At 58.0% G+C, this 18158-nt stretch overlaps 1 protein-coding gene across 3 annotated transcripts; it reads right to left on the reverse strand.

The window, feature by feature from the left end:
- Positions 1–4701: 4701 nt before the first annotated feature.
- Positions 4702–18146, reverse strand: PIGQ (phosphatidylinositol glycan anchor biosynthesis class Q). 3 transcript variants are annotated; one of them, XM_032460662.1, is made up of 11 exons: positions 17861–18136; positions 14220–14918; positions 12266–12397; positions 12003–12123; positions 10433–10559; positions 10003–10156; positions 9771–9882; positions 9049–9129; positions 8464–8578; positions 6940–7001; positions 4702–6115 (listed from the first exon to the last, which is right to left on the reverse strand). In XM_032460662.1, exons 1-11 carry the CDS (start codon positions 17995–17997, stop codon positions 5963–5965), a joined length of 1893 nt encoding a protein of 630 aa, XP_032316553.1. In that variant the 5' UTR covers positions 17998–18136; the 3' UTR covers positions 4702–5962. The 3 variants fall into 3 exon arrangements, 2 of the variants coding, with proteins under 2 accessions (XP_032316553.1, XP_032316554.1); XR_004312723.1 differs by having other exon boundaries at positions 6029–6115; positions 6940–7021; positions 17861–18146; XM_032460663.1 differs by lacking the exon at positions 12266–12397 and having other exon boundaries at positions 17861–18143.
- Positions 18147–18158: the final 12 nt, after the last annotated feature.

The raw sequence follows: 18158 nt of genomic DNA on the forward strand, positions 1-18158 counted from the left end.
GGGGTCAGGCCAGGTGGGGAACCTAGGATGGGCCGGGAAGAGGGGCAGGGCGTTGGGGCTCTGAGGCTTGACCATGGGGGCCAACAGCAGGAAGTGACTTTGGGGTTGTTTACCGAATGGATGGGTTACGAAAAGCGTGTGAACACGTGTAAAAATACAGTTCTACTATGCAAAATGGAAAATGAAGCAAAATAATACTCTTCACTTATTGGCAACATCGCTTGGGGGCCAAGATGTGGGGAATAGCCCACTGGGAGGGAGGTTGGACAGCCTAATTATTCCATATATCATTTAGCCTAAAGAAGTTCTCAGAAATTAGCTCAGAGAATGTCACTATTGCGTTATAGTTAGGGTGAAACTAGTGAAACCACCTAGAGCCCCCATAGGGTCCCATTAAATCAACCAGGCTCATGCAGCCCCTACAGTGAACAAGGTAAGGTGCAGACAACACTGACCTGGGAAGACAAAAGTGCAAATAACCGTATAGTATATCCAGTGTAATTTTAACGATTATGCTTTAAAAAACCTAATAAATCAATTCATTCGAGATTTATGTATAGAGAAACATAATGTGTGCATAGGATAAAGTCTGGAAGGATGCTCACCAAAATAGACAGCATCATTTCTTTTGGGGTCGGAGATGGAGGGTGACTTTCTCCTCACTGATAAAATTTTTCAGGAGAACATAGTCACATATGACATGTAGCTAACGATTGGTAACTCAAAAAGTTCAGCATAAAAGTACCAAAGAACACAGCAACGCTCCTTGAGAAATTAAAATATATGTTTACACAAAAACTTGCGCGTGAATGTTCACAGCTGCGTTATTCACAATAGGCGAAAGGAGGAAACAAGCTAAAGATCCATCAACAGATCAATGGAGAAACAAAATGTGGTCTATCCACATAATGGATAGTCATCCATAAAAAAGAATAAAGCATGGATATGTGCTACATTCCATTTATATGAAACATCCCGAATAGGCAAACCCGAAGACAGTAGACTAGTGGTTGCCAGGGTATGGGGGTTGGGGGAAATGGCACCTTTCTTTTTGGGGTGATGAAAATGTTCTAAAACTGGTGATGGTCATACTACCTGGTGAAGGTATTGAAAATCACTGAATTTGGGGAGGGGTGGGTAGCTCAGTGGTAGAGTGCATGCTTAGCATGCACGAGGTCCTGGGTTCAATTGCCAGTACTTCTATTTAAATAAATAAATGTCATTGAATTGTATGCTTGAAATGGGTAAACTTTATAATACGTAAAATACACCTGTAAAATAATGAAGCTGTTAAAAATAATAAACAATCAAAGGAGTGAGTTGTCAAAGCTGAGCCAAGCCTAGCCCTTACCAGACAAGGCGCTGAGGGTGCATGCTAGGGACAGGCCACATGTGATTTGGGGCTCCCTAAGAAGCAGATCTGTGCAAAGGGAACCAGCATGTCATCACAGCGGCCAGACTCTGTGGGCTACACTGAGGACAGCCTGACTAGCACATCTGTCAAGCAGGCAAGGAACAGGCAGCAGGGACTCTCTCCCAAGGGGTCACTGAGCCCGGGTGGTGTCTCCAGCAGTAGGTGACCTTCAAAGAGAGCAGACCTCTGTATGGGGGCCGTAACACCAAGTGACCACCCCCCACAAGCTGCCGCCAACCCCTTCTGGGGAGGTACCTGGGGAGGCTTCCTAAGGAACTGGTCCTTCTGTTGGGTGGGCAGCACCTGGTGAGCAAGCACCTGGGCTTTTCTCATGCGCCTTTACAAAGAAACTCTCCTGGTGGCCTCCTGGCCTTCTGGGACACTCAAGGGCAGAGGCTGGCTAGGGATAGGCAGGGCCACTTGGCTCACTCGTAATCCCAGTACTCGTAATACCCTGAGTACTGGGTTATAGCAGACGCAGCTCCCAACATTTACAAAAAGGGCACAGCCACCTGCATCACACAGCATTTACACAAACAAGAGCCAGTGGGCAGTCTTGTGAGCCCTCAGCCCGTGGAAGCAGGGAGTTGAGCCCCCACAGGGGCCAGAACTGAGCACCCACCACCTGCCACCCCGAAACCTGGCTTCACCTAACTCCCTGCTCTGAAGTCACTGAGGGACAGGACAGGAAGCACTGTGGGGCTGATGTTTCCTTCTTGGTTTCTGAGTCTGCCCAGAAAGAAGGGTGGGTGAGAAGCTGTCATCATTCTACTTTGCAGAGAACTTAAGTCAAAAGTACCCTTTGTGCCTCAGGACTTCCCCTAGAAGGGGCTCCAGCAGCTGTAGGCTCTGCTGTCTGGTTCTCCATCACCCAGGACAGAGTGAGGCCAGCTGGGTCCTTCCCAGCACAACCTGTGCAGCAGGCAAGACCATCCCTGGTTTGTAGGCTGGGGACCTATATGTCCATGGGGGAACCTCAGGCCAAGGACAGAGCAGTCCAGGACAGCCCTCTGCTCACAAGTCCTGGGTCAGCCTTGCGAGGCGCCCAGGTGTTGGGTGGTCATGGGTAACCTTGGGCCCTCTAGAGGCCTGGGAAATGTCTGGTGAAGAGCCCCCTATGACGATCCCCCCTGCGGCTTCCCCACCCACTGGCTTTAGACAAGGATGGGGGCCAGGCCTCCAGACCCAGCCTCTGTCCAGGAAAGAACGAAGGAGTGGTCTGGGGTGTCTTCGCCCCTCCCCTCCAGGATACCCACTGCCCTCTGTGCTGTACCTCAAGCCCTCCTCTCTGAGAAGGTTCTGGTGATCACCCACTGGGGTAAACAGACCTTGGCCCTGGTGCTCTGGCAGCCCTCACACAAGTTTCAGCTTCTCGGCCCCCCAGCCCAGGCCTGCTGCCAAGGAGAGGCCCCACTGAAGTCCCACAGGTGGAGCAAGCCTGAAACCTGTGTGCACCGGCAAGAACCCATGGTTGAATACGCAACCAGCGGGCCAAAGGGGGAAAGGAGACAAGATGGTCACATGGTCACAAATCACTTGTTAATTAAAAAGGAAAGTAGCTTTACAGAGAAACTGGTGGATCAGGCTGATGTCACTGGGATGGACAGACATGGTGTTCCTCCCAGGGCAATGCCTTAGAAGGACACAGTGACATTTACGTGCTGTTCCAAAGAGCACAGGAGCTGAATCTCAAGAATCGTCAAACGAACCCCATATAGGGACATGCTACCAAGTGACTGGCTGGACCTTCTAAGACCACAGGGGAGGCAGACGTGGGCACATTTGGGGTCAAAGGACCCTCCAGACTGGTGCCCAGGAGCACAGGAAGGTGCTGGGGACATTCAAGTAAGGTGGCCCCATCCATGTTATGTCCCTGGTTTTCCTCACTATGCTCTGGTTACATAGGTCAGTCCTTGGCCTTACAAGAGATACACTGGACATTTTAAGGGCACAATTAGGGGCAACTGATAATCAAATGGTTCAGAAACGTTAGACTGTGAGCATGAAAAAGCAGCTGTGTCAAAATGTTAGCAACAGGGATTCTGGTGAAGGGTGTGAAGTACTGTGTTAGCTGACTCTCTGAAATTACATCAAAGTAAATTTTCAAGCACAGGAGGGAGCTGACAAGAATGGACTTCAACAGATCACCGTTCCTCTCTGAGGCCCTTCTCAGTGGGTGGCTGTGGGGGGAAAGTCCACTTCTCAGGGCAGCCTGAGGGTCAGCCTAGGAGAGGCTGCAGCTTGAGGCTCTGCCAAGTCAGTGAGGCAGGTGTGCTCAAGAGCCCTGGGTTAGGGATGAGAGCACAGATGAAGGCCATCCCTCAGCAGGGGCTGTATGGGTCCAGGGACGACAGACAGGACAGGAGCAGCCTGGGATGTGCAAGTGGCATCTCTTCGTGGCTGCCAGTGGCTAGAGTGACCAGTGTTCCCTTGGCCAGCTCTGGTAGCAGGCTGGGGCTGGCCTTTGGGAGATGGGCAGGGAGCCCCGCACCCGGCACAGAGTGACAGCTGCCAGGCAAGGCCTGGGACATGGCCACCACTGCCTGGTGGGCTGGGCAGATCAGGGGAGAAAATTCAATGGGAGGGGTGACAGACCCCATGTGCCATCTCCGAGTCCTGGCATTTGGTGACCGGGAAGGCGGCCCCAGAAATACAGGTGACAGAGGCTATTCTCAGCAGGTCTGGGTGTTAGTCTTGCCCTCATGACTCGTGTGGGGCCCTCTGCTGACCCTTGGTGGAGATGCAGGCCTGGGAGTTGCTGAGTGACCTCTTTGGGCTCCAATCCCTCCCCTCTACAGCCTGGACAACAGGCAGAGGAAGCTACCTGAGGGTCCCTGGAGGCTGCAGGACAGGTAGAGTCCATCAGGTAGTGCCCCTACCCTGCAGGGAGTCCTTAGGGTTCAGGTGATGACATATTCATCAGAGACAGGAGTGGCTCACCACCACCACCACCCTGCTCCCAGACAAGCCTGCATCCCTGCCCTCGGCCCTGTCCTGGGAGCTCCCTGACACCAGGGCAAGGCCAAAAATGGAAAGTAAGTGGCCCTGGGTCCATCCACCCATGCCAGGACATCTTCAAGGGACCAGAGCCTACACATTCACCCACCTGACTTGCAAAGAGGCCTGCTTCAGGGGACAAGGTTCCCAGTGACCCCCAGCTTGGCATCAAACAGGAAATGGGCATAGTAGTCAGCTCAGGACAAACAGTGGAAGCCAGCTGTCCCACTGCCCCAAGAGAAGGGGTGCCTCCCTAGACCCACTGCCTACATGGTGATGGGAGGCAGAGGTGTACTCCAAACACGTGAGAGGCTTTATTGTCTCAGCAGAAAAAGACAGAGCCAGGACCCCTCCCACCCAACACTGGGCTGGTGGGGACTCCCCCAGAGGCCCCCCACTGTGGCCCATAGCCAAGGAGTGTGGGTGGCAGAAGTGGACAGCTCAGACTGCCTGGGATGGACAGGGAGCACTGCCCTCCCCCACCCCACCTCCAACCCCAAGATGACACACTGGACGTGAAGCCATTCGCATCTCCATGCTTCCTCCCCCTGGGATTCTGGGCTTCAAACCCACACTCAATTCTGCCTGCAGCCAGCAAGCAGATGCAGCTTGAGTGCTAGGACCCCTCCCTGGGGACTACAGAAGCATCTGCCCAGGAGCTGCCTGCTTCTGCGAGAAGTCAGTGAATGAAATGGAAGATTTGGCTCAGGGGTTCAGGGCAGGAATGGGGCAGCTGGGTGAGTAGGTGCTCTGCTGCCAGCTCTGGGCACCCCGTGTGGCCTGGCTTAACACAGGGACACCCAACGGCCTGTGGGCAGCTCCTCCTACAGAGTATCCTCTCCAGGAGCATCAAGTAAAGCCTGTGCAATTCAGGGCATGAGGGGCGCTGCCACTCAGCTTCCTGGAGGGCCCCTCCTGGCTCTCAGAGGCTGCTGGTTTCGGCTGGGGGTCAGCAGTGGTTTGGACCCCCTAGACTGGCTGGCTGTTGCTCCACTGAGACAGCTGGAAGGAACGGGGGATGCAGGAGGGTATCCTGCAGAAAACCCCTCAGGGAAGGAGATGCTTGGGGGCCAGAGTCTCAAGGACTCTTGAACGCACCCTAGGAAGGGTCCCTCTACCCCGTGACAGGGTCAGGCATCGGGGAGCAGCCGGAAAGGCCTGCCAGCTCACCCCACTGGGAACTGACCCAGTGGGTAGAGGTGGAGCTCAGCAAACCTCTGCTAGGGTCTGGTGTGGGGGGGGGGCAGTCCTGGGAGGCTGGTGAGCATGGGCTAACAGTGCATCATAGCAGATCAGCAGGTGGGTCCCAAGGGAAACAAGCCAGTGCCAGAGTGGAGGCCAGCTGGCCTGGCTGGCCACTCCTGCATCCTCTAGTTCACCACTCCCATGACCTCAGAGTAAGCAGATGCGACAGGCAGGGCCCCAGCAGGGCCTGCAGAGGCCCCAGACAACTGGCGGCAGGGAAGGCAAAGAGCAGGGACGTGTGCTGCCCTGACAGTCAACGCCACCCTGGCAGCTGGTAGTGCTGGGGTTTCTGGTGGCCTGGTTCCCTCAGTCCTGCTTGTCCCCTCTCTGCCTCCAAGGGTAGATGAGCTCCCCGAAGAACAGCTTACGGCACAGGGAACCCCAGGAGTGCTTGGGGTGGCAGCCACAGCTGGGGAGGCGGTAGGTGTGCACCACACGACTGTAGGACAGGGGGTTTATCTGGAAGCACAAGGGCAGTGATCAGCCTGGACATGGCCCCCAACTCCCCAGGCCTCCAGTTCTCTGGGCCTGGCAGGCCCTCATGGGGGGTCCTTGGGCTGAACAACTGTGGGGCAGGCCCAGCTCCGTGCCAGTCGTGCTCTCGCCTGTGGTACACAGGGGTCAGGGGAGCAGCTGGGGAGGGAGGCTTGGGCATGCTCTGCTGTGACCATGCTGTGGGGAGGGATGGTGGGCCGGGCTGGCGGGGTGCCGACCCCTCCACTCCAGGCCTCACTTAGCTCCAAGGAGCCTCCTCAAGTGGGACTCAAAACACCCCTGAGAAAAGCACACAGGCTCTGGCTGCCTCAGCATCTGATCTTGCCCTGCAGGACAACTCTGCCTGCCTGGCCCCAACACTGGGATCTGGTGCCTCGCAACCTGCTCCCTCCCTCGGGACAGGCCCCAAGCTATTTAAGATAAGAGCCCAATAGAGTGTGCCTGGGTGTCCTGAGGCCTTCGCCAAATCTGTGCTATTCCACCTGGAAGGAGAGCCTGTAGGGCCAAGGGCAGGAGCCCTGGGTGGCCGAGGGTATCTGGCACAGCACAGGGGACCCCTTGCACAAGCTCTGCTGGGGGAGGTTCCAGGCAGAGCAGGTCATGCTGCCCAGAGGCCTTGTGGGTGGGGGAGCCTCAGTTCTGGTGGGTCTTCCTGCTAGCACCTTACCCTGGACCCATGTGGCCCCACCCACAGGGAGGCATAGAACGTGCCCCAGAATGTGGGTGGCATCGTGTCAGGTGGGGATTTGTCCCCAGAGAGCAGCATGAGGGGTGCATGGAGGCCTTACCTGCATCAGGAGGAGGAGGGGGCTGCCAGCCTCATGCTCCAGGACTCGGAACTTCACGCCAGCTGCAAGGAGAGCGAGGTCCCTGTAAGGGAGCAGGGCGGTCCCCCAGGGCTCCCAGGGCCCTGCAGACAGTGACATCAGTCCTCCTGCTCTGAGTGGCACTTAGAGGGCTGCAGGCCACCTAGGCAGCCCATCCTTTCCATCTGCCTCTTTGAGCTGGCTGCCTGGCCCTCGTCAGAGCCTCCTGCAGAACCTCACCAAAAGGCAAAAGTCAAGGGTCTAGCGGCACCACCAGGCATCAGGGCACTAGCTGTGCTGCTTTCCGAGTGGGACACGGGTTTTCTCACAGAGCGGACAAGGCACTTGCTGGGTGGTGGGCGCCTCCTGACTCCTGTGTGCATGGCTGACTCAGGGACCCACCACGCCCCTGGCCTAAAGTTTAGGCTCCCGAGCTTGAGCCTGGGGATTTCCAAGGTGGAAGGTTCTTGAAAGGAGAAACAGGAACTAATTATCAGCTGATGAAGAGGCCCCAAGGCAAACTCAGTGGAGAGAAGAGGCAGCATCTGTGGCCTTTTATGACGTTAAAAGGACCCTGCTCTGGCCAAGAGCTGAGGGCTGGGAGAGGAAGGTGCCGGGTCCCAGGCTCTCCACCTGCCCCGCCCTGGCATTCTGAGGCGTAGAGGGGGCTGGGGGGCCAAGTCAGCCTGGGCAGCACTTTAGCAGGGTCCTTGGAGTGGGCCACCCAGGGGTCTGCTGAGAAAGTGGCTTGGACACCCAGCAGGCAGACTCCAGGTCCAAAGCCCATGGAACATGCACGTTCATGTCTTCTGGCACTGGACTGGCTGGGAGCAGCTGCCATAAGCTTCAGTGTACAGCCAAACCACCAGCCACAAACTAGTGTAGGGCCTCCTGGGTGTGCTGGTCACGTCGGGGGCCATCTGAACAGTTGCTAGACAGGCTGTGCCAAGAACTCCACAAGTTCTCTAATATGTTCAAAGCCCCTGAACCAGATGGGCCAACACACATCTCTGTGACCAGTTGGGTTGGGCCTCCCTAGGCCTGCAGTGGGGATGGCCTCCCATCAGGGGCAGCTGGGATGGTGTGTGTTTATCCTGGCCGTGGTCTGGCCATCCCAGCGTCCTCCACCCTGGCCCGTCCCCTCCAGGTTGAGGGGCACCAGCAGGCATACACAGCTCCATACAACCACATGGGACACGTCTTTTCTGAGCCACGTTCATGCACCACCTACCCTACTGCTGCAGACAGCCCTGAGAGCAAACATTCACGTTCATCACAGGAAAGGGTGAGAAAGAGAAAGCGCTGCCTCTGGACTCTGAACCTGAGTGGCATGGGGCCTCTCCCTCCAGCTCACAGCAGACAGCTGGCCCAGCGGACACCGCAGGACCAGGGGTCTCTGTCTTTCCTGCCCACCCCTGCCCACCCCACTTCCAGGAAGGAGTGGCACAGTTGGTGCTTCTGGAGGGCCCACGGGTGTGCCCCTGCCCAGACAGCATGCAGACCTACCTGCGAGCCTGTAGGGCCGGCAGAGCCGGAGGCCGAGTGAGTAGAGTGGCAGGGAGTTGACAAGGTCCACAAGCAGATGGATCAGGCCCTGCACAGTGACCACCAGGAGCCGGAGCTGCAGCAGAGACGGCGTTCAGGGCCTCCAAGCTGGGACTGTGGCCAGGACCAGGCTAGCACGCCCTTGAGCAGAGCAGCCCAATGGGTCCCAAGAGGAGGGCATGGACCCAGCCCTGAACCTGAGGCCTGAGCACAGGAAGCCAGGAAGCAGCAGGCAGGAGCAGTCAGAGGAGATGGTGCTCCAACCCAGGGAAACATGCCACTGGCCCCTCGGCCTGGGCTACATGGGTGCCATGTCCCTCCTGCTATCTGCACTCCCCCTCCCCTGCACCGGGTCCCATATGCGGGACACCAGCACCATGACCCACCCACTGTGGGTCCTGCCCTCTGTGCACCCAGCTTCATGGCCCAGAGCAGTGGGTGGTGTCCACTCCAGGGCCCAGCACACACGGCCCAGGGTCCAGAACAGCCACACTCCACAGGGCCTGCAAGGGTGGACTACCCATGGCACGTTGGCCCTTGGCTCACCAGGGTGAATACCAGGTAGTACAGGGCCGTAGTGGGCAGGAGGAAGACCAGGATGGTGAAAAGCAAGGTCCCGATGAACAGCTGCCGGAGAAAGGGCACCAGCATCAGCATCAGCATCAGCAGCTCTAGAGCCCCAGCCAGGCGGGCGACACCCCGGCAGCACTGGCCACTCCCCTGCTGCCCACCTCCCCACACCCATCTTGCAACCAAGCCAGCTTCCTGAGACAACCCAGGAAAGCCTGCTCATAACAGTTTTCTCCTGCACCAAGAGGGATGTGTCAGCCTGCCCTCCAGACTCAGTTACACGAGGGGAGACGGGGGCTGGACAGACAGGACCAGCTGACAGGGTGAGCAGCCATGTAGGCCAAAGACAGAGAGAGGTGAAAATTAGGCAGGAAGAAACATGCCCCCAAAGGGCAGCACTCAGGGTCCCTGCATCAGGTCCAAGCAAGCTAAAGAGATGAGCCAGAGCCAGACTGGTGCCTGGTCACCTCTGGGGGTCACCTCTGGGGCCCTGTGCACGTATCACTTCTAGTGCCCGCTGCCCGGCAGCCCCTGGGAGCAGGGTCCATCTACCACCAGGGGCAGGGCTCTGCACTGTCTGAGGGCCCCATGTCCCCCAGGTCCTACAGAACAGGAGTGTGGCTGCCCTTTGTGGTGCCCAAGCAGCTGCACCAGCCAGGCCTGTTCAAGGGCCAGTGGGACTGGGGCCAGGCCAGTACCTGGTCCAGGTCATAGGAGCAGGAGTCCACCCGCTGGCGCAGGACATTCCACTTCTTCCCTCGGAACAGGCGCCAGAGCGAGGACAGGCCATAGATCTTCAGGCAGTACAGCCTGCAGGACACGGGTGTTGTCAGGGTGGGGGCTGGCGAACCCCACGCCCGCCCAGTCCCAGAAGCCTAGCTTGGAAGGCTACACGGGGCTGGCCTACAGGGGTAGGGGGCACACACCCACCTGGCACCGTAGACATAGAAGCAGTAGATGTGGAAAGTGAGGAGAGCAATGATGTCCGACAGGATGGATAGGGCGACTGTCAGGCCCAGGCAGGCCGAGAGGCCCACGTGCCATAGTATGCACTCAATGAAGGGGGACATGAGGTGGATGTAGCCTGGCAGGATGGGAGACAGCCTTGAAGGGGTGCCCAGGGAGTGCCTGGTTCCCCCAAGTCCTCACTGAGGCAGGGTGCCTGAGGCTTCAGGAAACTGAGTGGCCAGCACAGCAAAGCAATGCTCCACACACAGGATAACGGGGGCAGGAAGCAGAGCCTGATGGGACAGGGCCTGGCCCAGCCCCACTGACCCCCTCAGCCAGAGCTTTTGTCCCTGGAGCTGAGGTAGGGATCAGGGGCCGGGTGAAGCCTGTTCACCTGCCCACCAACACTCACCGATCCACAGGTGGATGTGGTATAGGAAGAAGCGACCTAGCACCTGGTCCAGTGCCCGGTTCATCTTGAGCCCAGCAGGCGCTCCCATCAGCCACTGCAGCAGATGCTGGAGCTCCTCAGCCACATGCTGCAAGGACACAGGAGGGGCACACTGTCCATCAACTGACCCCACCCCGCTTACCTGTCTGAATGACCCTGAGTGAACGTGAGGGTGTCAAGCCCGTCAGGGGCCCAGGTAGCAGGTAGGAGGGCTGGAGGGTCCCCTAGAGGGAAGAACAATGTCAAGTAAGGGCCAGAGATAGCACAGGGACCCTCAAAAGCAAGCAGGGAAGTTGCCCACTGTCCTGGCCGCGCCAGGAGGAAAAGCTGTGCCAGCTGCAGTGGGCAGGCCCCAGAGACCCCTGGCCTCATCACCCACACTGAGGCCACAGGAGCGACATCCCTGCCCCACAGCCTGCCACCTCCCTCTCACCCACAAAGCAGGCCTTTCCTAACCTGGGGTGAAGGCCTCTGCCGTGTCAGGAACAGTGAGAAGAAGAACAGAGTGTTCTGAATGTAGAGAGCTTATTTAATATTTAAAGGATAAGAGCTTGGCAGCAGGAAGAGGCTTTCATTTTTAAATTAAATATTTATATTTCTGAGCAATTTTGCAAAAGGCAAAGCTAGCCAAAAGGCAGAGTGTGGATGAGTGAAGCAGCCAAGCCCCATCCCCAGCCCCTAGGCCCTCTCTCCTCCCTCCTCCCTCTTGGGCCAGTTCTCCCTGAGAAGCCATGGAACTCTCGGCCTGTAGGGCTCCTGCCCTGCAGGGTCCTGGTCTAGCCACACCTATGGCTGGACGCTGACGATGGCAGGCAGAGGCTTAGCCCATAAGGACCACCTACCTAGGCCACAGCCATTCAACTACATCACAGGCCAGGAAGCTCCCACAGAGATCTGGGAGTGGCCTGCAGGGCCTGCCCTAAGCAGGAAGACAAGCGCCCAACAGACGTGATAGGGCCTCTGAAGGAGGTAGATGGCAAAGGCTCAGAGCCAGCATGGAGGGACAGTGGGAGGATAACCATGGAAGGGAGAGGAGGGTGGGGCAGCACCTAGGCCCTGGGAATGGTGCACAGATCATGAAGGGCAAGTTCAGGAGCAGCTGCTGCCTCTGGCTCTCAGTGTGGGAGCTGAAGAAGCAGCGCTGGGAGCAGGATGGGAGGCCAAGATCAACCACACAGACAGCCCTGAGCACAGGAAAGGACCCAGTGACGCTGACTGTGCATAGAGCCCAGGCCAAAAATCACCCACCCTGAAGAGCCAGGAGAGCAGAAAGATCATGTACGGTGGGGAGACAACGGGGACGCCATGACAGTGGACCTGGCAGGGAAAGCAGGGGCCAGGAGCTGAGATATGACCTGCTGGAGGGCCCAGGTCTGCACAGCCCCACAGATCCTGCGAGACACAGTGGCACCCATGGGACCTGCCTGGGGTCAGGGATGAGCTGCTCTGGCTGACTGAGGGGCCTCTGCTGCCACCACCCTGGGAAAACAGGAGCTTGAGTCCAGTCTGGGCTCCACCCAAACCAACTCACATCAGCCACGGGGATGAGGGCATCAGCCAGCTGCCCGATGCGGTCCTTCCTGTGGAGCCAGGACAGCAGCACAAGGCCAAGGGCCACATCAAGGAGCACAGAGACAAGCATATTGGCCTTCCTGGAAGGAGGAGTCCAACAGGAGTGGGTGATGAGGGTGGCCTGGCCGGAAAGGATCAGAGGGGCAGGCGTGGAGCCGGAAAGGGCCTGGGGAAGGGACTGGGACCGTGGCCCGGTGGGGGAGCCCAGGACAGGCCCAGCACCTCATCAGCTGGGTGGGGTTCTTGGCCTTTTGGGTACTGAAGACCAGTGTGAGCTGCTCCAGCCGGTGCCTGAGCTGCTCACATGTGGAGAGCTTGCTCCAGACGAAGGACAGTGGCCACAGCTTGAACATCCTGCAGAGGAGGGAGGAGAATGGACCTTCAGGTCCTCTGGGGTTCTGTTCGCCAGGGAGGGAGGGCCACCGAGGCTGTCGCCAACACGTCTCTACTGCAGGGAGGAAGGGCCAGGCCAGGCTCAGCCCAAGGCTTTGGTGGCCCCAAACACTAGGGGCCACACTCCTGAACTCAGCTGCCCAAGTGGGCAGCCCAGTGGGGATCACGGTCACTCAGATCTGACTCCAGGCACACCTAAAGCTGAGTGCCTGGAGGAGTGATGTTGTCAAGGGTCTCAGGTGACCTACTGCTATAGAGCTATACACCAAAACTCATCTCTCACAAGGCAAAGGAGGCCCCAGGACCCCTCACAGACCTATTCAGTTGAGAAGTTCACAAGCAAAGGTGAAGAAAGTGCCAAAAGGTGACTCAGCTGGGCCAGTGCCTAGCTTCCACTCAGAGCTGTGCCACTGGCAGGAGGGGCCCAAAGGGTTCATGGGCATGTGCAGCCACCAAATGACCACACCCAGACCCTCGGAAGGAAGGTCTTGAGTTTGGAAGGTTTAAAGGTTTCGTTTTCAACCAAGCAACTTGAAATCAATTCCAAGAGTGAAATGTGGTCAGCACAGCCCCTCCCTCCTCCATCCCAGTCCAGCGGAAGGCAGCCCTGCACTTGCTGCAGAGGACCCTGTGCAGGGGTCTCCCCAGAGCTCAGATCAGCCCTTGGCAGCATCGCTGGGGCTTCACTCCTGCAGTGACAGCCATGATTCACGTTCACGTTGCGGTGCTCTTATCCACCACTGATGACCATCTCCTGCTTAAGGGGCTCACTGGGACTTGGGACACATGAGCCATTCACCTTTCTTGCATCCTTTGAAATTGACAAAAGCAAAGTAGCTTTTTTTCCCAAAGCTGCACCCAGGCTCAGACATTCATTTTCATATGATTCATTCCAAGAGGTTCATGAAGATCCAAAACCCACTCTTCCCGTCAAGACACCCAGCAGTCCCCGCTACCCAAGGTGTTGTCCACACACAGCTGCCGAGGTCTCTCTGCTGGGACAGGACCAAGTGCTCCTGGAGCCTCTGGTAAGCAGGGAAGGCCAGCCCTGTATCTCAGAGCCTGAACCCAAGGATGTAGCACAGCTGCTCCCTACCAGGTGGTGCCACTGGGGAGGTGGCTTCTTATAGAGAGAGGGGTCCACGGCTCAGGCCCAGGGGTTAACTTGCCAGAACTCCCTGGTGCTGCCCCAGGATTCTCCAGGGACCACAAGAGCTTTTACAAATCCCTTGACCAGGCCTGCAGCCAGGAGTGTTCTGGAGAGTCTAGAGAGCAGGCGAGGCTGGGAACCACCAGCCCAGACCCCCTTTGGACCGTGAGTGGATGCTGCCCCCACAGCCTTCTTGGGCTGCCTCTCGTGTGAGTACCAGGGCCAGGAAAGCAGGAGGGCCTGTGTGTCTGCAGGAGGACAAACAACTCCCCAGCAGGGCCAACAGTGGCCCTTGGGTGGCAACAACCAAGGTCTGTTCATCATTTAATTTTCCTTTCAGGGACCCAGGCTGTCAGAGGGTCCCCTCATACCCCTACCTGGTGGGTCGCATGAAACCGTGGAGGCTGCCAGGAAGCCTGGCTCTGTCCTGGGCCTGAAAGGCACCAAAACAGCAGCCACCACTGGGACATATTCTGAGCTAGAGGGCGCAGGGAGGGGATGGGAGCCAGGAACAGGGAGCGGCCATGAGCCTCAGAAGGACCCACCTGGGCCCCCGTGACTGCTGTACACCAAGGAGTGGGCCTAGGCCTCAGGGGCCTGACTCCCTCCTGCCCTGGCCCCAGGGGCACCTACCGACAGGCACTGGCGGCGGAGACGAGTGACAGCAGGCAGGTCAGCAGCAGACAGATAGGCCCCGCTGCCCACTTAGCCAGCTCCACAAGGATGCTGGCCTCCACGCCCTCTGACTGCCAATGGCTCAGCCGCACGGGGCCCTCATCGAACCGGTCACTTCGGAAGAGCGCCTCACTTCGTGCCACTGTGTCAAAGACAGCAGCCAGGCCCACAGCGCTGGCTGTGGCATCCCCAGCCTGGCGGTCAGGCAGGGCTGCAGGCGGGTGCAGCTGAGATAGCAGCACCTTGCGCTGGTCGTAGAAAACAAGCATGACCTGGTCCTCGCCAGAGGTGGCTGGGCAGGTGGGCACCTGCCGGCGGGTGGCCTTGCAGCTCCAGAATTTGCTGCCCCTCTCCCGGCACAGCTGGAGCCAAGGCTCGTGGGAGAAGATGGCACCCAGGCCCTCCAGGAAGTGACCCAGGCTCTCCTCGGGCTCCTGCCGGCGGTGGCACCAGGTGCCCAGCACAGCCACGCCCACCCGACTGGCCTGCTGCACTTGGGCCAGGAGCTCCTTGACTTGGATGGGGATGAAGGGAAAGTGCACCACGGCCAGAACCACGGCACTGCTCTGCTCCGGGACCCACCGTCCAACCAGGAGGCCACTGTCCGCCGAGGCACAGCACGTGGGGAAGAAGGCCTTCAGCACCATGCTGGGAATGCTAGAAGAGAGGAGCAGGGCTCAGCTCAGAGCTGCTGCCATTGCTGCTGTGGTGCCCCAATGACCCCAGGGTGGCTGGCAGTGCCAGGGCTGCAGGCCCTGGCTAATACATGACACGAATGGCCCTGACAGACACATCCACACAGCCACTGGGCCCATAGGTTGGGGCAATGCAGCTTTGGGTCTGGTCACAGGGCTGGTAGTGGGCCCAGGTATCCATCTCCAGTCCAGGCTGCTGTGAGCATAGGCCCAGGCTACCCCCCACCGTTACCCTGAGAGAGGTCAGTGCTTTCCCTCCCACCCCCAGAGACAAGCAGGTAGAACAGGTGAGGTCACATGACCTTCTCACCAGGGCGCACAGGGCTGAACACAAGGGAACTGATTACAGTTCATGTGCAGCACGTGGAAAAATGCACAATCTCATTAACAATTAAAGTAACGTAGATTAAAAATCTTACAAACCTTGATTAACTTACTAAGCTAGCAAGAATAAAGATAAAAATTGACACAAATTGCTGCTGAGCTAAGGGAAATCGCACGCTGCTGACAGCTGTGGGCATTGTTGCAGGTGCCCCAGAAGGTGCCTGGGGACACGCCTGGTGCCCAAGTCCATCTGCTGCCCAGTCAGCCCCTGGGGAAGCCTCAGTGCTCAGCCAACAGGCCCAGCTCCATGGGGCTCCTGCCTCTGCCCTGACCCTGCAGCCTCCAGTGGTGCCCATCCTTCCCCGGGAGCCCCATCCTCTTGTCACAGCCAAACACTGCCTTCAGGACCTATTCCCCAAGCAGGAAGTGTTCTAGAAAGGGGGGTGGGAGTTCTCCAGCCCTGGAGAATGGATGAGGGGACGCCCGCCTTCCTGTCCTCCACTACCTTCACCTGACCCCTGAGCAGCAAGGACAGCCCCAAGTGGCTGTGACTCCTGAATTCTGTGTGACCCTGAGCCTTGCCCAGCCCCGGCTTCAGCCAGCTGCAGATGTGAACTCTCAGTAAGCACCCCATTTCCCACCTGAGCCCTCCCAGATGGGGCCTGATGGACAGCAGGTTTGCCTGGGTAGGGGTTTGCCTTGGGGCTGGCCCTTTCCCAGACACTGATGACCCCACTGCACCAGCACAAAGGGCAGAGCAGCTGCCCTGAGCAAAGACCCCCTCAAGTTGGAGCCACACCTGAGGAAAGGACACAGGTGAGGACAGGAGGACAGAGAGGGACACACGTGTTGGGGAGATGCAACTGGTACAGCTGCTTTCCTCCCCTGCAGGTGGTCCAGAGCAGGGCTGGAGGGATGAGGCCTCTCCCACCTGTAGGTTCTGAGTAAAAGGGTCCCTCTGAGTGAAGCAATAGCCAGACTCCCAAATGGCCCACCCCCCAGTGACCAGAAAGGGCAGGGAACATGGGTGTCGACAGGGGAAGTCCCTGTGGCCATCAGCAAGGGCATCAAGGGCCACCTTGTCTTCCTGACACTTCTGCAGGACCATTGTGAGAGGGACAGAGCAATTCTGTCAGGCTCCTGGAGCATCTGGCTTGGTGACCACTGTGGGGGACCAGCCAGCATGGTCCAAGTCTCTCAGCACCAGCCTGTGAGGACCACCAGCTCAGCCAAATGACAAGATCATACCCTGCTTGGGGACTCCTTTCACAGCAGCTAAGGAAAACTGCCAAAGCTACTGTCAGAAAAGAAACACAATTGGGCAAACAGTAATCAGATGCTCTGGGGGAAGCTGGTTACATGGTGGGTTCACTTTCAGAAAATTCACTGAGCTGTACATGTACGATCTGTGCACTTTCTTTGTGTGTCTTATGCTTCATCTTCAAAGTTTACCTTAAAAAAAAACAAACAAACCTCCTCATGTCTCGGGAAGCGTGGAGGGCAGAGGTTGGTGTTCCCATCCATGGGGTAGTGAGAGAGAATTCAAATCACAGGGCAAGTTCCCATTCCCACCCCGCACCTCAGCCTCTGGGAGTAACCAACACAAAGAAGTCTGCTCTGATCAGACAGCCAGGAAAAGATGAAAGAGCAGGCAATCAATAGCAGAGGTACAGATGGGAGAAAGCAGGGCAGTAACTCGGTACCGTGTGCAGCTTTAAAGACTGTGATAAAAACAAGGGCGCAGGCCTGGGAATGCTGCCTCCGTTAAGAACGATGCCCAGTTCTCTGTGACCTGGCCCACTCCCAGATCAGTCAGGTAACGCAGTCTCTGGGACGCCCCTTGTCACACAACCTGAACTCAACAGTCTACCTTAGGAAGTGGACAGCCTCCCATCCCTTGCATGAACTGATTCAGGGCAAAAACCCAGTTATGACTGGCCAGGGACATTTCACTAAGACTCTTCTTTGTAGAGTCTCACCCTCACTGCTCCTCAAGAGCTCACAGGAATTCGTTTTTACTCCATGTGTTTGTGTTTAAAAAACAACAAGCATTCAGTAAACAGTGCTTTTCCCCTCTCGTTTCAGAAAGGACATGAATCTAGGACTCTTTTTCCACAGTTACTGCAGTCAAAGACAACTGTAAAGCGCTGACAGCCAGTTCCATTGACCCTGAATGTCCTTCGAAAGATTCCACATCGGGACACAAGTTGGTGTGGCGCAGAGGAAACCAGCCAGGCGCTCTCCACCCCACAGGGCTGGGGTGCACCCCAGTGGGATGTACCCCGGCCAAGAGCACTCACGCGGCCCTGCCGCAAACCCGGGGGTGGGTGGGCGCGCTCCTGAAGCGGGTGGCGGGGCCTCACAGCCCTCCCGAGTCTCAGACCCGCCGTTCCCAGCGGCCAGCAGAGCCCCCATTTTACGGATGAGGAAACAGACGCTCCGAGAGGAGGCTCCGGAGACCCTTGGGCTCCTCGGACTGCGCCTGGGACCACCGCAGCGGGAGTCGGAGCCCGTGGTCCGGCGGGGGCATCTCCCCAAGGTCGCGCCTCATGGACGCCGGCCCGCCCCCCAAGTGCTCACCGGCTGCTCCCCGGGGCCGCGCCCTCGGGCGGCGGGGTCGAGATGAGGTTGGGGACCGCGTCGGGGGGGCGTGGGCGAACGGCGGCTCTCGCGGGCCCCAGCCCAGCCGCGGCTGTGCCGCGGGACACTAACCCCATTTCCGCCGGCTCCAGGCGTTGCCGCGTGACGGTCCTCCCCGAAAGGCGCCCGGGCTGCCCGCCAGCCCCTGGCCCGTGCGTTCCGTGCACGCAACGTTCCGGCCCCCGGAGCTAGAGGCCTGCGTGCGGCGCCCTTGTCCCCGCTCAGAATCTTTGTCCCC

This window comes from Camelus ferus, chromosome 18, assembly GCF_009834535.1.
Source record: "Camelus ferus isolate YT-003-E chromosome 18, BCGSAC_Cfer_1.0, whole genome shotgun sequence".
In the NCBI taxonomy this organism is placed as follows: Eukaryota; Metazoa; Chordata; class Mammalia; order Artiodactyla; family Camelidae; genus Camelus; species Camelus ferus.

What these genes read in the sequence shown, in the direction of transcription:
- PIGQ (XM_032460662.1), bottom strand. Translation starts at nt 17,997, where the DNA reads ATGGGGTTAGTGTCCCGCGGCACAGCCGCGGCTGGGCTGGGGCCCGCG. An exon ending in AACCCCACCCAGCTGATGAG is followed by an intron (nt 12,124 to 12,265) that starts GTGCTGGGCCTG and finishes TCCTCCTTCCAG; the next exon opens with GAAGGCCAATATGCTTGTCT. An exon ending in TTCTATGTCTACGGTGCCAG is followed by an intron (nt 9,883 to 10,002) that starts GTGGGTGTGTGC and finishes CGTGTCCTGCAG; the next exon opens with GCTGTACTGCCTGAAGATCT.